At 47.2% G+C, this 23550-nt stretch overlaps 1 protein-coding gene across 1 annotated transcript in view; it reads left to right on the top strand.

The window, feature by feature from the left end:
- Positions 1 to 21935, top strand: part of LOC119399426 (ribosome biogenesis regulatory protein homolog) — a gene marked incomplete at its 5' end in the record, with an annotated part of 36613 nt that extends 14678 nt beyond the window's left edge. Inside the window, 5 exon segments of the mRNA XM_037666230.2 lie at positions 3516 to 3562; positions 8138 to 8245; positions 10661 to 10759; positions 20350 to 20384; positions 21771 to 21935. Of these exon segments, the coding sequence (XP_037522158.1) occupies positions 3516 to 3562; positions 8138 to 8245; positions 10661 to 10759; positions 20350 to 20384; positions 21771 to 21915 (434 nt within the window).
- Positions 21936 to 23550: the final 1615 nt, after the last annotated feature.

Here is a 23550-nt window from a genome sequence, read left to right as displayed (position 1 = left end):
GCGCCTCTCTGCTCTCACTCCCTCTCCCATAGCAACAACTGCGGCCGCGCGCGCTTATCCTCACCCCTAGCAACCGGAGCAGGTGGTGCGGGCGGAGTAGCGGAGAGTGAGTGGAGAGGAGGAGCGCGCTCTGGCGTGTGAGGGCGCTCGCATCGCGGGAGCTCGGCCAGCGCAAATTTTTTTCTAGGTGGCATTGGCTCGGCGGAGCTCCCGCGTGTGTGGAGAGGGTAGGTGCAGTGCTTCGCCGCTCCTTCTCTCGCCGTTCGCTCTCTCTCCTCCCTGCGCCACTGCCTCAATGCAGTGCGTTTGAAACGCGTTTGTAGCGTTTGTGCTGCCTTGGCACAGCCCGAAAACAGCGCGTTCTAAATGCGTTTGTGCTGCATTGAAGGCGGTGGCAACATCCCTGAGGTGATTACGAACGCACGTAGGAAGCGTTCGTTGAAAGAGGCGCCCAAAAGGGAGACACTTGAGCGCGTCGATGTGTCCAGCTTTACGCCATTGAAATTACTACGCCGTGTACTCTCGGCGCAAGAAATGCATTCGCATTTCCTCACGATTCCATTCGGGGAGGTGGGGGCATTTTTTTTTCTTCCTCACTGCCATTCTGCCTCTGAGAAATGCCAGCAAAGTTAGCTATCTCGCTCGTAGGATCCAAATTTATGCGTGTGGTGCTCAGCGATCTAGGATATCTTCGTTGCGACTAAATTAGCGGGGCAAGCGCAAGCGAGTGCCTCTCTCATGCTTCAGATGGTCTGTTTCAACATTTTTTTCACTTCATATGTGCCAGATTTTTATTCCTACCATGTCGGAATTGTTCGTTGTAAAAGTAGGCGGCTTTGAAAAACGTTTGCTATATGTGGACGCAGTTTCAATGGGTAGCATAGGAAAATTGTAAGTGCACCGAAATATGGTCGTTATAACCCATAGATCGTCATACACTCAAACCTCGACATAACGAACTCGGATGTAACGAGTTATCGGTTATAACGAAGTAAATGAAGAATAGTCTTGTCATAGATACAGTGTTACAAATAAACGTTTATAACGAATTTTCGGATATAACGAACTTATTTTCGTGGCAGTGACTTTGTTATAATGAGGTTTGAGTGTATCTGGGATCGTTATAAGTGGCTTGGACTGTACTAACAATGTTAAGATGATGTGCATTCTTTTTGTCACTGCCCAAACTACCGCTCTAGTTGGCACTCCTTTCCAGTTGGCTGTTGATGCTTTTGGAAGCACATGTATAAAGAGTGCCTCTGGAGTGCTGGATAAACCGGACTACAGGTCAAGTGACAATATAGGTCGACCCCACAAGTTTATGTGACGAAAAAAGAAAAAAAAAAGAAAACAACCCATGATCGCCAAAAATGCATTTATTTTCTAATGGCACCACTCAACCATCATCTGAGCACGCCTCAACCACCATCGGAGCTGCTCTTATTCGTCAGAAACATCATCACTGTCTTCCGAAGACGAGTGTTTGTCACTGGCCTCCTCCCACAGGGTGTCGTCTTTCGTGCCATCGAGTGAGTTGCTGATACTACTACACTTTTTGAAAGCATTTTGCACCATGACATCTAGAAAAGCATGCCAGGCCGAAAGTACCCAGCCGCAGACGGCCGCAAGCGGAGGCCTCTGCAGGCGGCCCATCGTCTTCGGGTTGTCGCCAGACATCCACTCCTGGTACTCCAGCCGTACTCAGTCCTTGAAAGGCTTGTTCAGCACGACGTCGAGCGGCTGGAGGCTGGACGTCGTACCACCTGGTATCACAACGAGGTCCGTTCTTCCATCGCCAAGTGCACATTTCACAGCATCGGTCGGGTGGCCGCGAAACGCATCCAAAACCAGCATGCTGCGAGGATGCAGCAATGCACCTGGCCGACGGTTCCAGGCCACCCAAATCCATTCGAACATCATGGCCTCATCCATGTAGCCTTTTTCGTTCACACGAACAACAACACCGGGCGGGAACGCTTTCCTCGGCATTATTTTACATTTGAAAATGACGAAGGGTGGTAGCCTTCTGCTGTCTGTCATGCAAGCCAGCATAAAGGTGAAGCACGAGTGCTCGTTGCCAGCGGACAAGAGCTTCACATCCTTGGCGCCGCGCTCCGTGATCGTGGTCGGCGAAGGCATGTCAAACCACATGGTGTCTCATCAGCATTGCCAATTTGCCCCATCATGCAGTTATTGTCCTGCCGAAACCGGATCACGCGCTGGAAGTTCACAAGCTTGTCCTCGAACTCCTCTGGCAAGTTTTGACAGATGGATGTGCGCCGGTGGAGAGAAAATCCTTTGCGTCTCATGAATCAACGCACCCACGAGTTTGATGCACGGAACTCTTCTCTTGAGAGCCCTGCTTCTTGAGCAAGCTCCACGGCTTTGTTGTGAATGGTATTCAGGGTTGCTGGCAGTGAGCGCGCACGAACTTCCCAAACAAAGTTCGCGAGTGCATCTTCAAGCTGGGGATGAACTGCACTCCGCCCACGAAACGACGCCTTCCGCGGATTGCATTTCTCCAGCTTGCCTTTCTGCGCTCTCCAATAGCACACGCTTTTTTCAGAAACGTCGAAGCGGCGCTGAGTGGCCATGTTGCCATTTGCTTCGGCGAAATCAACAACACTGAGCTTAAACGCAGCTGAGAGTGCCACTAGTACTCATCTTCAACAAACGTACTAAAAAAATCTTAACGCGACATCAATCAAAGTGGGAAAGTCAGACAGATCCGTAGCACAACTTGAACACACAAGGAAAACAGGGAGAAGGAAAAAATATGCCTGCTATGGGATTTGGATGTGGATACGAATGTGTGTGGCTTTTGACATACACACAGGCCTCATGTTGCCAGACGACGACTCACTATCGGCTAAGCTCTGTATATAAGACGAGGGGCGACTTTAGCTCATTGTTTTAATGAAAATATCTCGACTTATATTCCGGTTTATACTGACACGATTTCTGTATAAGTGCGACATTTCAAGTGTAGCGTCTTGTGACTTCACTTTTTCACCGCTGATGATCAATATTTGCCAGTTTAGAGGCATCTGTGGAAAATGAATTCTTAGCTGTTTCCTGTTAACATAGTAGATCGCTGCAAACGCTTTGCATATTTCAATGTCTTGTTTGGAATTTAGCGCTAAATTGGTACTGCAGGTGAAAATTAATTTGCACAGAACAAAACTACGCGGCTTGGCAAATGAAATTTTCATTACAGTTCACTTGGGTTTAACATAACAGAATGCTCTGCTGTGCGAGTTCGTACATGGTATTAAAGTAAAAGCAGGGCACAGAAAAGATGGGAGCGCTCATGCCATCGTATTGTCTTTCTATGTCCCTTTTCTTTTTCCCCTCTGCTTTTAATATTCTTTGTGTTGTGCTGACGTTCACTTGTATTAATAGTACTTGATGATGAGGCCTTGTGTATGAAAACATGTCACATACTTTATTTTCACTTACGTTGTACTGTCACAGCAGTATCTTATGTGCTCTGCCTTTTTTCTCAAACAACTCAGTGCCCAAGAACCTGTTTCTGCCCACCGAAAACCTCAGCAAGGATGAGGTGAGTTTCTTCTCTCCAGTTGGTGTTGCGACGTTAGCATTACGTTATTAATAAAAGATTCAGTGACGAGGCAGCTTGTAATGGGAGAGAAATGCCCTTAATTACCTTCACTTGCCTTGATGGCCAACACTAGTCCGCAGATAACCATGGTGGTGTTACGCGAGTAAGTATGGAAGACTTCTCAGAGCAGGCTTCAAGCTAACTCGTGTGCATTTTATCCCCTCATTTTGCCCATCCTAATGCCAACACATTACAATAGCTGCTACCAAAAAGTGGTAAGATTTATTCCTGATTTTTAGTGTCTTCTGCATCTTTCACAGCCTACAAATATTTGGCTTGCTGAACTCTGTGGTTAATCTTCCATCTCTGTCTCTCCCACATTCATTATTCTTAACGACCCCGGTAAAGTTTTTGTGCTTTTGATTCCTGTGTACCAAGGTGTACAAGAGAAGCTGCATGTGTACAGGATGCCGTAATTACACACTTGCAAAAGACCCACCTTTGTGTAAGACCTGCTCCTTCGAGTTCCAAGGTCTAAGAACCCTCACTAGAGGTTTTATGTTTAAAACAAGACGTCGTATCGGTTCAGGGAATGCTACTAGTTTAAAGTTAGCTGGAATATCTAGCAGTGTCAACGCACTGCGGATAACTCTTTGGGAGTCGGCCCACGAGGTTGTCGTTCGTGCTGCAGATGGGCTCGTGTGATGTGAAATCATATACAGTCGACGACCGATAATTCGGACTCCACGGGGAACGTAAATAAGTCCGAATTATCGAATGTCCGAAAAAACGAATGTGTCAGAAAAAAAATACTTTTATTGACACTTCAGGGTCCCGGTGGACGCAAAAACTTGTCAATGCATTGCTGCCCGCACTTCCGCTTACGTGCAACCAAGTCCGCCTGTATCTCCACCAGTGTGATGTGATCGCTGTACGATGGCAAGCTGGTTTCGTTCGTGAAGGCAATGCGTCTGTGCGGCGCACTTAGCGGTCGCACAAAGAGGCAGCATGAATGGCGGCGCGACGCGTTTGGGTTCTCACCTATTAAATGCGTGCACTACGCATGCAACTGCGCCAGGCCACATGCACTATCGAGCAGTTGACTGAAGATGCTTATCGTAAGGCTTGTCAGCGATTGAGCCGTACTGGCGCGTCTGCCACCTGCCACCATCACGCCTCCGTGCATTTCCACTGCTTATCCGCAAAGACATCGCCGCACGGCGCCGTGATAGCGGCCCCTTTGAATTTCCAGTCCGCTTCACCCCATAACACTTCAGCGTCGCGACAAAAGAGTCTTTTAGCAAGTTACGGAAATACGGTACGCAAATACGGTAAGGCAGTACGGTACCGCTCCTCCTTTCCCAGTCGTTGAGCGGCCAAAGCACAACCAGCGGGAAAGGAGGAACGCTACCGTACGTCCTTACCGTATTTGCGTACCGTATTTCCATAAGGTGCTAAAAGACTAAAGCTGACTTTTGGGCTCTGCTACCGTCGCAAACAGGTCGACTCGCGAAAGCGCTGGTTCGAACCTACGAGATGATAGACGCGGCAGAGGTGGGGGCTTCAATTATTGCCTTTCGGACCTGCAATTTGGGCAGAAAGTCCGAAAAATCGGATGCCGAAGAGTTTTAGCGTCCAAAATTTCCACGTTCTTGACCATTGACATCTATGGGGCTGGTGACGGTGCCGCGAAAGCGTCCGAATTTTCGAGCATGTCCAGAAAATCGGGCATCCGAAAAATCGGCAGTTGACTGTAACAGGAAATGTAGCTGGAACCAGCATTTTAAGAGGGGGACTTTTGTTCATCAGGGCTCATCACTGAAACGCTTGCTCCAGCAGCGTTTCCTGTTTAACGTTTTCTCATCACTCCGAGCTTCTGTCTTCCCATGAACTTATGTAGGAAAGAAGATGACTTTTAAGGGCTCGTTTTTCTTGTTAGACACAATATTAATGAGAACCAACAGACAATAATGTCAAGGAAATTATAGGGGATAATATTTGTAGCAATTAGGATATAAATGTGAAGAAAGTAAAGTGGACGAAAAGATAACTTGCCACTGGCAGGGACCGAACCTGCAACCTTCAAATAATGCGTCCGATGCTCTACCACTGAGCTACGGCGGCGATCATCCTCCCGTCCACTTTGTGGGCTACATATGTGCATTTCAGTATAGGAGTGTTAGTCAGCGCTGATCGCAGCCATGGCGGCTAGCTTAGAACACACTTTTTCTGCCTGTTGGCATCACGTAGCACGTGATCTTTTTTACGAGCTGGCAGCTGACCAGTAATCCCTTGCATACTACCTGAAGGCACGAAGTCTGCCAGAACGAGACCCTCGCTATGAATGAAGGAAAGAAGATGACTTTTAAGGGTTAGTTTTTCTTGTTAGACACAATATAAATGAGAACCAACGGACAATAATGCCAAGAAAAGTATAGGGGGTGTTATTTCTAGTAGTTAGGATATAAATGTGAAGAAAGTAAAGTCGACGAAAAGATAACTTGCCACCAGCAGAGACCGAGGGATTGGTCCCTGCCAGCGGCAAGTTATCTTTTCATCCACTTTACTTTCTTCACATTTATATGTCCTAATTACTACAAATAACATCCCCAATACTTTCGGTGGCATTATTGTCCGTATATTCACTTACCCTAATTCCAAGACATTCAGTATTACATTCCAAGAAACAAAAATTAAGGAATGTGCTGTTTTGTGTGAGCTTCAGTAATTAAATGTAATTAGCATGTAATTAAATATTTAATTATTCTTCAGTAAGTTATGTTCTATTTTGGCACGAAAAGAATGTAAGCATAGGCTCCAAATGGGTGCACAATTAGCTTTTGGTTGTATTCATTTCAAGAAAAGTGAATACCGTATTTACTCGAATCTAACGCGCACCTTTTTTTCGGCAAAACGAGTCGAAAAATCGCATGCGCGTTAGAATCGAGTACCGAAAAAAAAAAAGAAAGAAACTCGGTTATCGTATTGCCATCGGCATTTCAAAGTGGCCGCCTCTTACGCGTTTCGGTCATTTCTGTCATTGTTTCAGTTCGTACGCGTGCTGAGGAGTTTGTCATCCCGTTCTACATTCGCATCGGTGGCATGGAAGTGCCCACTCCAAATACTCGACGAGTGCACCACGATGTCGCGTTTAAAAGAAAAGTTATTGCATGTGCAGAGACGGACGGAAATCGGACCGCATCGCGGCCGTTCGGAGTTCCCGAAACGTGCGTGCGAGGCTGGCGCAAACAGAAGCAGAAGATCGTTTTACAGCAAAGCTTCACGAAAAAGTTTCTAGGGACAAAAGCAGGGCCGGTTTGCCGAAATCGAAGAGCGTTGACAGCGACAAGGAGTTGTCCGACAGCGACGAAGACTGATCCATTACGCGGCTCGTATCGCCGCCGTAGTGGTGACAGTTTCATCGGCAAGGCCCGCCGTTTGATTCTGTGTTTTCTTTTTTTGAAACTTTTGTTCATTTCTCTCACGAAAAATAGGTGCGCGTTAGAATCGATGTACTTTCTTTTTTTTTGGTCGCGGAAAACGGGTGCACGTAACAATCGAGGCCGCGGTAGAATCGAGTAAATACGGTACTCTTGACGTTGGTTTTGGAACATGGCACATTGAACGACCCGTCGAACATCGTACTGCCTTCATCAAAGTGATCGGTTACAGTCATACGCAGCACACTGAGGTCAAGTCAAGACATAATGACCATGGAGAAGGTTCTGGTCATCCATTCAGCAATGTATCTTGCTCTCTTTTGGCCACAAGTTGACACCACTGGCATAAACAAGTTGCGTACACAAACGTTGCCACTGCCGCTGAAGGGTTTAAACTCAGAGGGGTAGCGAATCAAGATTGTTGGTTTTCCATGGTTCTGAGAGGCACAGCATGAAACAGGATGGGAGGAAATAAATTCTGTTCGCAATACACATTTCAGGACTTCAAGCCCAAACATTCTGTCTAGGGTCGTAAGACCGTTGCCGCTGCTGTGGAGTGCTTACTGTTCGTGACAATTGACCATTACAAGCCGTTAAAAAAAAATTCGGAGCACTTTCTTTAGTGGGAAAATGGGAGACGAGCCAAGCTTGGCAATGTAAGTGCCTGACCGACTACTTTTCTTTCTTTCTGTCTTTCTTTCTTTCTTTCTTTCTTTCTTTCTTTCTTTCTTTCTTTCTTTCTTTCTGCTGCATTGCACATTGCACCCTCGTAACTGTGGGGAATGGGACCTTCATTCACTTGTGTAACAGTGCTGCACTTATGTTGCTACATGCAACCATGAAAGGCAGCAATGAAAAGTGGCAACGTGATATGACAGGTGACCACGGTAAAAGATCGGATCGCTATGTCAGAAATGTCTGATCGTCGACAATGCCACAATCAAGAGAGCATCAATTATTGGAAAATGGCACATACAAATACACATGCGACCTGCGTACCTTCAAGGATCTGTAGACTCGCTATTTCTGTACACTCGCCGGCGTCGGGTTTTTTGCGAGCTATCTGTAATTTTGCCAAAATCTAACTCGTAGAAGCTTCACTTAATCATCCATGGGTGTCTGCTGGTCCTCGCAGGTCTCCAAGGCAGTCACTGTTGCCAAGGCAGCAACGGCATCGCACGGCAAGTTCGCCGGCACACTCAAGGAAGAGAAGAACGTCAAAGTCAGACGCGCGAAGCGCAAGGTGAGTGGCTTGTGTATTTTTTTCCATAGTATGAGGTCCTATCCAATTATTTTGGACAAATACTTTGTCCTATCCTTCAAGGGGCCTCAGCAGTTATGATAGTGTATTTTGTCGCGTGTAACTTGCCGCCGCATATAACCTGGGCCTCCAACTACAACTCACGGAAAACTTAGAAAAGATTCCCACATACTGCCGTGAAACATTGCTGTGAAGCTTTGCCTTGAACCCGCCTTGCACACTTAAATTCGTGTATAACCCACACCGAATTTTCTGTGTTTCTAGTGGGGGTTGTGTGCGAGAAAATGCGGTATTCTGCAGCTTGGCACGAGGTTACAGTTGCAGTCTTTGGCTGTGATGACCCTGTTCGATGCAGGCAAAATTCATGGCATGGCCTGTTACCGTGTGTTGCATCAAATAATCCACTTGCAAAGAAACTGGCATTTCGTGTGGAAGAACATGACACGTTATAGGACGTTTATTGGCAACGTACAGGTCACTTGCATGTGTGCAAGTAAAGAAGAAGAATGCGAAGGAGCTCAAAGGCATTGTAATTTTTTAGTTAATAATAGTCATGCCTGCCAGTGCACTTGTGTATAGTTCTTGCAAGGCTGCGTACATATTTTTCTAAATCCATAAGTGAAATTTAATAAGGCAGCATTGATTGAGGATTATTGCAGATTTGCTTTCCTTTGGTGTGCATTATCGGGCTTTATAGTTTGTCAGCTGTTGTCTGTAGTTTGAAAGACAGCATTCAGGAGGGTAGCTTTACGGGTTTGTTGCTTTGGCATCTTCTACCTTGTTTTAGCGCAGAAACAACAGACACATACAGTAAAATCGCAGAAAAGTGCCCCCCCCCCCCCCCATAACAATGAAAAATAATTTGACAAGATTTAGAGGGAGGCCCTTGCTCGATCATGAATTAAAATTCAATATGGCAACGGAAGAGCCACTAAAAACAAAAAATATACACCCGTGCTTCAAATGAAATGCTTTATTGAATACGCATGCATTGACTGTTTTCATTCGCTCTCGTTTGGTGAATAAAAACAGTCAATGAAACGGGGAAAATGGTGGGAGGGGAGAAGAGGCCGCATATATGAAATCTCCCGAAGAAGGGAGGGGGGGTGCTTGCTGGGGATTTTACGATAGGTTTTTGGCAATAAAAAAAAAATAAACAAACGATACGTCAGCAGTACAAAAATGAATTTACATTATGTCCATCATAGTTACTCTCGTACGGTTTTTTATCGCTTTCCTCAAAGAACCAGAAGGTATCACGGTGCGTTTGGTACGCTGCATGTATTGAAAGACTGCAACATTATGAACTGCATGGTGGCTCATGCCTACACCAAATAGTACTCTGTTAGTTCATCCCATCATGCATGCCATATTCTGGAACTCCAAGAACGTGTCTTGATTTATTGTCACTGTCTGAACAGCATACAGACTTTGTTGTTAGCTTTCTTGTTAGGCTACTGTCAATTTGTCAATCTACGCACTGCCCCTCCTGCATGGGTGAAATGTGCCTAGGTAGAGGCTGTGTAACCTTTGAAGAAATGCATGTTGTACTATGCCCCCCGCCCCCTTCTTAACGCCGCTCTCTAGTGCCACATCTGCAGGATTTTACAAATTTTAAATTTTGCAGCTTGGGAGTGTGAAATCAATTGAGTTTAGAGGATTTCACATTCCATAAACCATGGTTTATTATGAGGCATGCCACAGCGGGAAACACCAGAACAGTTCTGATCACCACTTGGGGTTCTTTAACGTGCACCCAAATCTGACTACACACATTTCACGACATCTGCAGCCACTACCGCTTCGGCCGTTTAACCTTCCCGCCACTAGTAGCGAAATCCCCGCGCAGGCGCGAAGTACTGTGGCGACAGCTGCAGACTCGCACCTTTCCCTCTCCTCACCTTCTTCACCTCATGTACCCCTCTCTCTGCCCGTCCTCTTCCTGTAAATATTGCTCTGCAACGAAGGCAAATCTTCATCTTATCATGTGCAACTGCCCTGAGCACCCCCCTCTCCCGTCCCTCCGAAAAATATTAAATAATGAGGAGCAGTGGGAGGCCGCCTTGCGCAGCTCGAAACCCGACGTCCAGGAGGCCATCCTGGGTTGGGCAGAGAGGGTTGCGGAGGACTACCGTGTGTAGCAACCTCCCCCTATCTCTGTCCCTTTGCCCTTCTCCTTTCAAAAGGAAAAACAAGGTTTTTACCTATCTACCTACCTACACAAGTGTTTTGCATTTCGCTCCCATCAAAATGTGGCCACTATGGCCCGGAATCGAACTCTGAGTTTAGCAGCGCGATACATCAGTCACTGAACTACCTCAACTGATCAGCTTGACATCTGTGCTGCGGCCAATGCCGAGTGTGATTTGCACATTTGCTCATTTTCACCATTGCCAGTTTGAGTCCAACTTTGGAGACACCAGGAAGGAGCGGGATGCCCAGTTGAAGGTGTTCGAGGACATGCAGCGCAAGAAGCCCAAGCTCGACGTCAAGCGGGTGAGTGCCAACACCAGCGGGACTTTTCTGGCTTTTTTTCGTTCTCTGGCTTGCAATAACAACCGTAAAAACTGGAATATAGGTCAGCACCCTGACTTCGAACTAGTGAAAGTCGAAAACCAAGGCACATGAAATGGCCACAGTATCAGGAGGCGCCTTTACGTGACACAAACGCAATTTCAAATGGTGCACAGTAAAAATGCAATTTATTTACACATGTGTTTAGATGTAAGTTGTACATGGAAGAAAGCCAACAGATGGGCTCAAGTATTATCTCCGTAAAACGTCACAACCATCTAGAAAGCTTTCATGTGGATGCACTTTAAGGTCACCTGTAGCAATCATGACGCGAGCACAGCTTCATGGTAAACTCTGCAATCTTCGTCTCCAGCTCTAAATACGCTGCAGTCTGGCACCGAAACAAAGTTTTCTTCTGATCGCTGCGTGTCGTGATGTGATCCTTCAACACCCGCCAGTAGCAACACCCGATCTGCCCACTGATCATAGCCACGCGTGCCACTGTAACCGGAGCTACCGGCATCGCAAGAAGCAACAATGAAAGAGTATCCTGCAAGCTTGGAGCAGCGAGAACACCCGTGCAAAGATAAACTTTCAGTTATTATGACTCGCAGCTCCCACTCGCATTCGCTTGCACTAGCATCTCAACACATCGTTCACACACTTCAGACCAGATTTCTTCATGCCTTTGCGAACTCAATCGCTGTCTTCTTGAATGCAACGGTGAACTCTCGTCAACCACCAGTCAAGAACAAGAAAAAAAAGCAGCTCGGAGCCCAAATAGATTTACAAGACAACAACAAATACGCAAAACTGAGGCCGCCCACAGCACAAGGCTGGTAGTAAACAAAGCGACGCCAATCATTGCAGTGGTGATGGAGGCGGTTGACTTCAGGTGCCCACAGTGGCCAGACTTCCAAAGTTCTCCTGCCAGTGACCGGTATATAAGATGGGAGTTGACTTTTTATAGCAGTTTTCTGGAAATAAATTCGACCTAATACCGGCTTTTACGGTAGTCAGTAGTATATATCTGAATCAACTGTGAGGCAAACAATCTCTGGCTGCCTCTGCACTGCATAAGCTGTCTCAATCATATGCCTACAAATTTCGTGTACAGTAGAACCCCACTGATATACTGTATTTACTCAAATCTAGGCCGCCCTCGATTGCAGGCCGACGCCCGAAATTTACAAGGCCAGAAAAAAAAAACTTAATCATGGTACGAATCTAAGCCGACCCCCCACTTTCGCGCATCGTTTTTTCGGAAAAAACATCGGCTTAGATTCGAGTAAATACGGTACGTTTTTGAAGGGACCATAAGAAATAAACACAAGACCAGGGAAATGCAAGAGCCGAAAAACAGGAAAAACAAAAAAAATTTAGTGGTACAGAATTTTATTTCATTGCTTACGCTTAAAAAAAACCGTGCACCGTTGCCTAGTTCGTTTACTCATGCCCGAGCAGCACAAAAAGATTTTTGAGCACCTGCAGTGTCATATCCTTTTAATAAATCTAGTGTCAGCACGGCCAACACTGCATATCTGCCTGCTTCACTGCAAATATCGTCGAAAGACGATAGTTTTCTGCCAGTCGTACTACATGCGTCCTGGTCTCATCCGCGGCCACCCATGGTGCTGTTCTCGTACCATTTGGGGAGAGCCTAGCCACTGCCATCTGGCAGTGGCATCGGGAAACATGAGCTTGTGCAGAACCCAGGGCCACTGCCAGGTGGCAGCACCATATTGTCGACAGAGGGCTTCGACAGAGTGCATAGCGTCGCATTTTCAGCGCAGCCCAAGAAACACTAGGGGTTTTTAGAATTACGTATCTATGTATTTTCTAGTAAAGGAACACACCACCTACCGTATTTACTCGCGTAATGAACGCACTCGCATAATAAACGCACCCTCAACTTTAGTCGTCAAAATTGGGATTTTTTTTTTCCCCGCGTAATAAACGCACCCCTAACTTTCATCCGCTGCAGTCCCACGAACCAACGCGCGGCGCTTCCTCGTCCGTTTATCTTATCTTTCTTCCTTCCTTTTTTTTCCTTTATTACGCCGACCCCCCTCGGTTTGCTTCTCCCCTCCCTTCCGCCCGCGGTAGCGCACCGTTTTGTTAGTTTTTCTATCTGTGCGCGGCGCGGTCCCTCTCTTTTTGTATTGTTTTTGAAGTAAGTATCCGCACGCCGCAGCAGTATTCACGAACGGTTCGAGTGTAGAGACATCGCGGCTCACAAGCACACAGCGTAGGGAGCCTACACGACCGGTCGTGTAGGCTACCTAACAGCAAAACTGCCCACGCCATCCCACGGTCACACAAATACGAAGCTTTGCGGAGCCGGCGGCATCTAAATGTCTAATGCGGCGGTGCGGGAGCGCGCCGCGCGCGGGGATATGATGATGATGATGGTGAAACTGTGGCTTTCCCTTTTGCATCGGGTGGTCGCAATCCTTGCAGCTTGCAGCAGATAACGCCATCTACCACCGAAGCGGCGGAATTTCCGAGGCCGGGTAGGACAGCCAATCAAAACGATGCAAGACGGTGACGCGAGTTTTAGCATTGTTGTCATTGGTTGTCATCATTTTTTTTTTTCGCCTCAGAAGTCATGCCATGCTGCCCACTGCCCATTCTCACCTCGTTGGAAGTTCTTTCTAAGCCTGTGTTGCGTTTTGTCGTGGACGATGGGCCGAAATGTGAGCTACACGGCCGGTTTCAAGCTACAGGCTGTGGAGTACGCACTTGAACACGGGAATCGTGCTGCCGGTAGGCATTTCGGAATTGATGAAGTACGTGTGCGCTACTGGCGGAAGCAGCATGACAAGCTCCGCGCTACAAATAGGGAGCGACGTTCCTTCAGGGGACCAAAGACCGGGAAGTTTCCTGCTGTGGAAGAGGAGGTCTTAAAATATGTCCGGGACCTACGAAACGACGGCTGTGTCGTTTCGCACGAAATGATCCAGACGCAAGCGCGAGCCACAGCCAGGAAGCATGGCATCGCTACAGTGGCATCGCTCCCACGGCGTTTAAAGCGAGCAATGGGTGGACGACGCGCTTTATGCGGCGCAACGGACTGTGCTTGAGGAGGCGAACATCACTTTGCCAGCGGCTTCCTCCTTGCTACGAAAATAAGGTAGTGGATTTTCACAAGTTCGTTATACGCCTGCGGCGGGACCGAGAATTCGTTCTCTCACAAATCGGGAACGCCGACCAAACACCCATCAATTTCGACATGCCGATGAGTAGGACTGTCAATGACAGGGGAGCACGTAGCGCGCTCGTTAAAACGACAGGCGCCGAAAAGCAGCGCTTCACGGTCATGCTGGCTGTCACGGCAGACGGCCGGAAGTTGCCACCGTACGTTATTTTCAAGCGAAAAACCGTGCCGAAGGCCAACTTCCCAGCCGGAATACACGTGCGGGCTCAGGAGAAAGGGTGGATGTCGGCCGATCTGATGGTCGACTGGGTGCAGACTGTCTGGGGACGACGCCCTGGCGCCCTGCTTCTCCCGTCTCTCCTTGTTCTCGATAGTTTTCGCGGCCACCTGGGAGAGAACGTTCGTCGGAAACTCAAGGAGCTGCGCACCGAGATCGCCATCATTCCGGGTGGACTCACTTCGGTGCTTCAGCCCCTTGATGTTTGCATCAATAAACCTTTCAAAGACGGTGTGCGCCGCTGGTACACGGAATGGATGGCCCATGGAGGGCACGCCCTGACGCCGACTGGCAAGATTAAGAGGCCGTCCGTCGAGCTGGTGTGCTCCTGGATCTTGGACTCATGGCGCTCGCTGCCAGGTGATCTGATAACAAAGAGTTTTAAGAAGACGGGAATCGCAAATGCGCTGGACGGCAGCGAAGACGACCACTTGTGGGACCAAGACATTGAAGTGGCCAGTGACCTGGACGACGGTACCAGCGATTCTGACGAAGATTGAAGCAATTGAAGTGCAATAAAAATGCGTGTTTTCAAATAGTGTACGCGCATGTTCATTGTAAAAGGTAAGCTACGCAACTTTTTTTTTTTGCATTATCGTATTTTCGGCTCATCCCAAAAAAGTTTTAGAAAATTTACCTCGCATAATAAACGCACCCCCCAACTTTGCTCTGGTTTTTCGGAAAAAAAAAGTGCGTTCATTACGCGAGTAAATACGGTAATACTTACGTATTGATGTTGCGCCTCAGATATGCGAAATATTTGCTTTTTGATCGACAATGTTCACAAGCACGAACGCAGCTACCAGTTGAAGGTGGCTGGGCGTTCAGCAAGTACTTAAACTTTGGCCGGGTGGCTGAATTCTGTGACAGACAGACAGACCAAAATTTCTGCGTTCAAGTATCCCAAGAAAGACCATCATCTTTCCTACCTTTGCGAGATTTTCACCGCATGCGTCAGCTTCTCCGAGCGACAATGTAGCACTGTTGGCGCAGTGTCAGACCACCATGGCTCCTAGTAGACGGTCGAACGCCTCGCGAAAGTTAAAGTACCCCCAAAACCGATCTTTGAAGAAAGTGACCCCTGCTACACCAACTCCTGAACTTTGTCACTGATGGACGTATCGGTGCACTCAGCCACAATCTAGTCGTTAGATCAAACTGCGGAACTGAGAATGGTCATCCACAGAAGTGTAATGAACGTATGCGATTCTCTTGGCACCAACAATTGTAGGCGTGGATGAACTAAGCGCACGCAACACAACTGGCACGGCGAGTCGGACCATGAAACAATTGAACTCCTTCTACAGATAACAATGATCATGAGTCCACATCAAGAAAATATTTGATACTTAACAAAGAAATGAGGAAGAAGTTTGCCAGGAACATGCACCTCATGCAGTATGCAAATGTAGATCAAAAAGGTACACTTTTTGCTTAAAGGTTGTGATGTGCACTTAATTGAAAAAGAAATGTGAGACTGAGTGACAAGATGACTGAGACAGTCCAGTTAAATTTTAGCTGCAGTAATAAGCATAATCAGTGAGGATTTTACTAATGACAGTATCTCTTCCTATGCAGAAGAAACTGATTGTTAATGCAGTGGAACTTCGATATAACCACTGATCAGCTCTAACAAAGGAAATCGAATGATTTTTCTCACCAATGTCAGTATACTTTTTAATGAGTTACTTCAGTGAATGTGCTCTTGCAACAAATATTTTATATGGTAGTGACTGTATTTTACTTTCAAATGCAATTTTATGGTAATGACATGGCAGGAAGTCAAACCTCATTGGCCATTTTAGAAAAAGAAAGAGAAGTCCAAGGAGTTCAAACACAATATTTTCACTAGAATCGTGTGCTGTAACCGACATCCTAAACAATCTTTAATTTTTTGTGTCCACTGCAGTGATTCCACTCCTGCGCCAACTGCGCCAAAGTGCGCCAAATTGTATTTACTGCGCTATCCTGATAATATCGACGAAAATTCCGCCAAGCTGCGCCAAAATCTCAGGTTTGGGGGCGTCTATCACCGGCAATCGCACCGCCGGCGCGTCAGAACATGTGCAGCTTGATCTTGGGGCTGCCAAAGTCGCAACCATGGACCAAGAATTATTCCGCTGAATAAATAGCGCTCGCGCGTGCGTCCCGAGTGAGCCACGGTGCCATGCACGGTGTCGACGCAGCTTCTGTTCTGCAAGTCGGCTCGACAGCAAAACGCGCTCTCTGCAGAGGCTCGTGACGTCTAGGCCTATCGGTAGCAAGAAAGTGCAACGGGGATTCATCGGCGGACGTCATCTGTTCCAGAAACGCCGCTGATAGCTCGTTTCAAGCGTCACACGGCACGCAAGGAAAGCAATGTTCAGTAATAACTACATGCGTGCCGCTGAAATGTCTCGCTTCTGTTTCTGGACATCGCGGAATGAAATCTGGGATCGCTAGCAGTAGATATATGGAACAATATCGAATTTTCCTTGCTTCGCGTTTATGGAAGAGCACGCGAACGGTGGGAACGCATTGACACTTTTCCTCAGATACACTTTATCCATGGATCGTCATCCAGAAGAGCCTTTCGTAATTCCTTCCACCAGCACATCCGAGTTTGTAATCATTCTGCGGTAAATATCCCCTAAAAAGGCCCTGCCCTTTCGAGCTCACGTGCTAGGGTTCCAATTCTAATTTTTGCTTGCTTTTTTAAAAATGTAATCTCAATAATAAAAGCATATCTCCTGGTCGGAGCAGCCGCAAATGCGCAGCTGTCAGTAGCGGGCCCGTCGCTGATGGCCCACAGTGAAGCGGCTACGCCATGTTACACATCCGCCCCTCGCTTTCGAGGGTCAATAGCTGACGTTTAAAAAAACTCAGTTTCGCTTAAGGGCGAAGCAATGAATGCGACACCAACAAATTGTATTGTTAAACGAAGTAAGGCTAGCAGCTAACTCTTTTGGATCCGATCTGGCGTAACTCAACAAAACACTGGTTTAAAGGGGTCATGAAGCACCAATTGGGCTTGTTGAAAAAACACTGAGGCAAAAACCAGTCAAAAAAACATGGTTGATCCCTCTGTCATAGGAATCGGTATAACACGAAAGTAAAACGTGTCTTCACAGACGTAGTCGAGCGTTTGTTGTGCATTGTTTCGCCCCGGCAAGTTATAATGTCACGCGAAGAACGGCAAGCAGCTCGAAACTTCCGACGCGTTGCTCAAGCAGAAAGGGCGCACGGAACGAACATACACAAGATGAGCGCGAACAAACAACTGTCACAGCTCGACAGTTAAAGCGCGCTGGTCAAATACAAAGGAGGACGCACGAAACGAACGCACAAGTATACACAGGATAAGCGCGAACTGTCACAGTTGTAGCTTATTCGTTTGTGAGCATCGCGCTCCTTTCGCAAAAGCGGCCGCTTGGGTGAGCGAAAATGACCTTCGTGCTCTCTGTAACTTGAACGCAAACTTGCGGTGAGAGCGCAAGACGTACAAGATAAGCGCGCGCGCAGGAGCGACCACGCCCTGTACAGACACACGCTCATCTCAACGCGGGGGGGGGGGGGGGGGGGAGGGGGGGCACGACATTTAAAGCGCGCTCTTCGAGCCCCTCGCGCCATCTCGCTAGTGATAACGAAAACACGCTGATGTACCCCGATCTCCGAGTACCGCCGCTGGCAAGTGGTGTATATAAATAGCACGCCGTTAGTATGGCGAAGAACGTGCCGTTTGTGGCGGAGTCGTTTCGCGCAGCGTGCTGGGGATCGAGAGATCGCGAGTTCGATTCCAGGTGACGGAACTTTTTCTTCTAGTTTTTTCTTTGCCATATGTTAGTCTTTATATTTTATAACGTCATATCCGTGACGGAAATGCGTCAGCAGAGCCGTGGTGGACCCCGGCATAAAACACTTTCGTGTTAAAAGACGCCGGACAAGGGGAAGAAGTGACACACACAACGACTGGTTTTTGCCTCAGCGTCATGTAACAACTGACCCAGACCTCGACGTTATTGAAAAAACACATCCTGCGGAAAGCTGACACGGCTATGAACTGCTCTGCAAAATATTACAGTCGTGCGCGCCGCGTAAAGGCCACAAGCGGAGCGCGAAGTTGGCGTTTCCTCAGGCGCCCTCTTTTCAAACAGAGGCCGGTTCTCACTCTCCTCGGTGGGCGGGGCGTCTGCACGTTGACGTCGCGTATCTGCCAGTTTACGTCGCAAGAGACATAGCATGCTTATTGGCCGACAGCCGGATGAGATGCGCTTTCTTGCCACGGGGTGCCGCCACTTGCCCGCGCCGCACTTCTCAGTCTGCTAACTTTACACGGTAGCCGCACTCGCGCATGCGAATCACAGCGGGAGAGCGATCGCGTTTCATGACGCGCACTGACGTAGCTTCCTACCCCCGTGCCATCCCTCCCTGTCTCGCTTCCAGTGCGCTCGTCGGCACGAGAAAAGAGAGAAAGCGCTGAGAGCGTGCGGCAAACCCCCGTAAATCCGCTGATTCTTGACGGATTCGAGAAATTTTTGCGGCAATCGATTCGGGAGGCAGCAAACTCCGATACTAAGGTCATTAGATCATTACTTGTAAAAGTGGTTCATGACCCCTTTAAGGGAATATGGCCGCCCCAGGAACCGAAGCGTTTTCGTGCTCTGAGTTCTCTAAACACAAAGTAAGCGTTGAGAGCACAGCAAGTTTACGAACCGTCTCTTGATCCCTCGAGATAGCGTGCGCGCAAGCGACTGCGCCCGCCGAACGATGCGATCCCCTCCCCCCCCCTAGCTCCGCTCCCCTGGCGTCCCTTCGTGCTCCTTACGAAAGACGGGCGCAGCATTTCCTCGCTGTTTGGTGAGCAGTCGACAGCAGGCCCGCTTGCGGGAAGATGTTATCTCATGCGCTCTCCGTGCGACGGAGACAGACGGCCGCTTCAGCCGCGTTCGTCGCCAGTGCTCGCGAGCTTTTACCCGCGACTAGAATGCGCGTGGTGATGTTATTAATTTGGACTTTATACGGAAAATTAAGGCGATGGCAACGGCAAAAATCCGCCGAGAGTGTCCATATAATCGCTATCACAATAAAAATTTTAAAAAAAATTGAGGAGCCATTTCACTCTGTGAAGTGGATGATAAGCGAAGCTGTTTCGCGCATGGCGCAGAGGTGACATGGTGGAGGACAGTTTGGTATGTAAGGCAAGGTTGTTAACGGCCAGGCTGTTAACGTTCAATACGCAATATTAATGCGAAAGCCTTAGATCCTTTCTCAAACACGAAAATTGACCGTCGGCGGCGTCAATCGATTGATGCAAAAAATAATCATGTGATGGCGTCATCACCACGTGATAGATCGTCAAAACTTGTGACGTCATCATGGCGTCATATATCGTGACGTCACGTGATGACGTCATCACATGACATTGTCGCTTTACACTGATTCCGTGATCGGTGCGTCGATCATGGAGCTAGCGCAAAACCAGGTGAGGTGCAGAAAGCTTGCAGAGAGGGAGGGGGAGGATAAACCCGTCGATCGAGAAGAAAAAGAACCTGGCTTTGGTGTTGGAGTTTTCTTAGGGGAATGCATTATGGACAGTGTGGCTCTTTGGCATTGAGGCACTGCTGTAAATCACGGCGTTTGTCTACCACATCTGCTGATAACCACATAGATGTACTTAGAGTGTTATTTCATAAAATGTAATTTTATTGATCCGGCATTCTGTTCATTTGTTAGTGTAGAAAATAATCGCCGAAGATGTTAATCCAAAACACTCAACTGCATGAGCCCTTATTTTTTCATTAGCGAGTGAAATATGGAGTTCTCCTGAGGTGATTTTTTTCCATGAGATTTGCGATGAATTGAAATATTTCTAGCGTTCATAAGAACCCCATAATAATATTCAGGGGCTTGAATGTTAATGCAATATGCTTCTGTATTGCACTCCAGGATGTAAAATTTGCTGCTCCAGAGTGCTCCCAGGTGCAAAATTATCTGCTCCAAAGTGCTCCAAGATGAAAATTTTTGCTGCTCCAAAGTGCTCCAAAACGGAAATTTTGCTGCTCCAAAAATTGCTCCAAATCAGAAGTCCTCGGTAGCATCACTGACTGTACACTGGCGATTATGCTTTGATCACATGTCATGTGTTTCTGTTCTTTTCAGGCGGCCAACCAGTTCATTCACCAGGAGGAGATTGAGTAAGCACTCGTTTATTATGTTTTGTAGGCACACACACACACTTCACTGAAACATCTATGTGTTCGTGCAACATCGTGTACTGCTGCATGTAAATGGGAGCCTGTGGTAAATGAAACGGGACCGATATTTCAGTGGCACAGGAGTAAGGTTCCTGACGAACACAGCATAAAGGATGCGTTTGGCATGCTTCCCAAAGAAGTGCCACATTTTTCAACTTGTTCTTTTGGTACTTCAGTAGTATATAACACGAGGGGTCAGTGCCAGACTGCACAAAGGAAAGGCTAGTTATATGCATCTATTAAATATCGCAAGTACACACTGGAAATCGATACTAGACTGAAACCTCGATATAACGAACATGGATATAACGAAATATCGGTTATAACGAACTAAATGAAAAGTAGTCTTGCAGTACGTACAGTGTTAGAAATATACGTTTATAATGAATTTCCGGATATAACGAAGTTATTTTCGTGTAAGATGTAACTTCGTTATGAGATTTGAGTGTATTTAATAAACCTGAACAGTCAAGAAATCGAGGAGCCGAGTTTCGTCACGCTTCTTCCTGTTATGTGTTGAGCACCTGTTACGGTGTGTTGCTGAAATGATCCAGTCTGAGACAAGGCAAGAAGCTGACAAGTACGACGAAACGGAGAAATGGTTTGGAGCCAGCATTCTCAAGGCTTCATTGAGGACCATGCTTGCGAAGAAGGATAACAAAATTGACCAAGCAAAACAATTGCTACATGCAATGCGGGCGGAGGGAATGGTGACACTAGCGGGGGCCAGGGCCGGTATTTGTGAGCGATCATTTTCATGAAATTTTACACGAGGCGTCCGCACTTACAACTGACCGCAAGCACACTATCTATGCGCAATGTCAAGAGTGCCGTTATATAGTTGTATACTTTGCCATTTCTGGTACTAAACCTCGCAGAAGTGAAACTGTCTCTGCACATATTGGAAGTGTGAGAGCACACAGGAAGATCGAACTGATATGGCAACTTTCAACAGCACATTCCTTGTATGGCATTTAGCCACCACACTGGGATGATGGGCGGTCTCTAAGTTTTTTTTTTATTTCTGCTACGTGACTGCCACTTCAGAATTAAGTTATGTGTTGAGTCTTCTTTTTCATGTCAAGATGCACGCTGCACTCAATTTGTTTTGAATAGATTATGTAAAAGGTGCAATATCTAGTATTTGTGGAGGCAACTACTGTCTAACAAAAAAAAGAGTGGCAAAAAGAGCATTTGTGCCAGTGTTCCTTGAACAACGCTTATAGTACTCTGCAGCTATCAATGGCCCGGTGCATTGTTCAATAATCACTTAGGCTAGGTGCATGTGCTTTCTAATACTTGGCATTCTCCTCCATTCCCGTGCAGGGCCTCCGAAAACCCCGGCCGACGGAAGGCAGGCAAGAAGCACCACGGAAAGGAAAAATCCTCGAAGAAGAAGGGTGGTCTCAACCGCAAGGGAAGGAATCGGCCGCAAAATGCAAAGCACAAGAAGGGCAGGAAGAAACAATAAATCGAGTTTTTGCTGGACAATCGAACGCGGAAACAGAGGCCTTGAATTGTTGGCCATTCACTATTCGCTGTTCACACAATCCACCAACAACCTCAAAGTAATTTACTAATGAGTGCCTCAGGACAATGCAGGCTTTCTCCAGTGCTCGCCTATCATTTCCTAAAGTGATTTTCAATTTTTGATTACCTCGGACTGCCTTGGTGAACACAATCTTAGTGCCTACCATAGGGGAGACCCACGCTGTGGGAGGCGCTGCGGTGCCGGGCGCTGTCAGTCATTGTGGGGAGAAAACTCGTTACTCTTGTGTTGACCCCTCCGCTCTCCCCTTCAAGCTGCCTTGAAAACGCGTTGCTTTGAGCGCACGCTGCACGCGTTCTGCACGTGTTTTTGAGAATTTCGCGTCGCACGCAGTTAGGATGTGCACGCTTCTGTCCGCATGGCAGCAATTTGCTGAAAGGTCAGCGTCTGCCCAACCATGTAGCAGATGCGGAGCAAGTGATAGCACGCGACGCCATCCTCTCCAGAGCGAAGTGCATTTCGCAAGTGAAGGACGATGCTGTTTACGACGTGTAGTTAGCACAAGGTTCTGTACGTTCATAATTATATACCTGTTTTATTTGGTTTGCTGTGTGTAATAAGCACTCTCTATGTTTGTTACTCAATGCATGGGTAAGGCCGCTTCTCGTGCTTTAGGTTAAGCGGCCCTGGCGCTGTGACTGCTATTAGTTGGGATACCTTAATTTACTAGCAACCATTCGAGTTATCGTGCGGCACGTAACACTCCAAAAATAAATGGTCTATTTTGGACTTCTTTCTTTCCCACAACAAAAATTGACATCCAGCTCGCGTGTCCTTCCTTGCATTACGCCGTTCTCATAGCCGGCACTCCGAGTTCACGAACAGCGCACGTACTATCAACGTGACATAGCATTATTAATAGGGAAATGACGAGCACCCAGCTTTCAGAAAAAGTTTTTTTGTGTGCAATCTGCGGGGGAAGAGCCAATTGCTGTCAAGGCATTTTATCTTGGTCACTATCGAAAGTGCGCCGTGTTGTACGGGCTGTACCTGCACACTCAGTAACTAGTTCACTGTATCTGCCAAAAAAACCAATGGACGTGCAACAACGGCTAATGTTTTTTTTTTCTTTTTTTCGTAATTGTGGTCATGCCCACTCAAGCGTGAGCTTCGCATCCATGCCTGTCGTCTGCTTTTTTCGTGCCATCTGTTTGGGAATTGGTAGAACAGGGATGCAACAGCGGCGCCAGTTGTGCCAATTTGATACAATTCTTTATTTTTGCGCCAAGCTGAGCGAAAACCGTGAAATTTGTTAAAATTGCGCCACGCTACGCTAAAATGTCCGACCATGCAGCTTAAAATTTTCTCAGTTGCGCAAACTTGAGCAAGAAATGGAGGCCGCGTTGGTCATCTGCAGTGTGGGCATCGTCATCCAATACAGACGCGCAGACCCTAACCCTAACCCCTCGCGAAAGAAAAAAAAATGTCGGTTTCACCGCAAGGACGAAGCAATGAATGCGATAGCAACAAATTGTAATGTTATACGAAGTGAGGCTGGCAGCAAACTCTTTTGTATTCGATCTCGCGTAACTACTATTTTGTATTCGATCTGCTACC

Source organism: Rhipicephalus sanguineus, chromosome 7 (genome assembly GCF_013339695.2).
Source record: "Rhipicephalus sanguineus isolate Rsan-2018 chromosome 7, BIME_Rsan_1.4, whole genome shotgun sequence".
Classification (NCBI taxonomy): Eukaryota; Metazoa; Arthropoda; class Arachnida; order Ixodida; family Ixodidae; genus Rhipicephalus; species Rhipicephalus sanguineus.
This window is presented reverse-complemented; position numbering and strand designations above follow the sequence as displayed.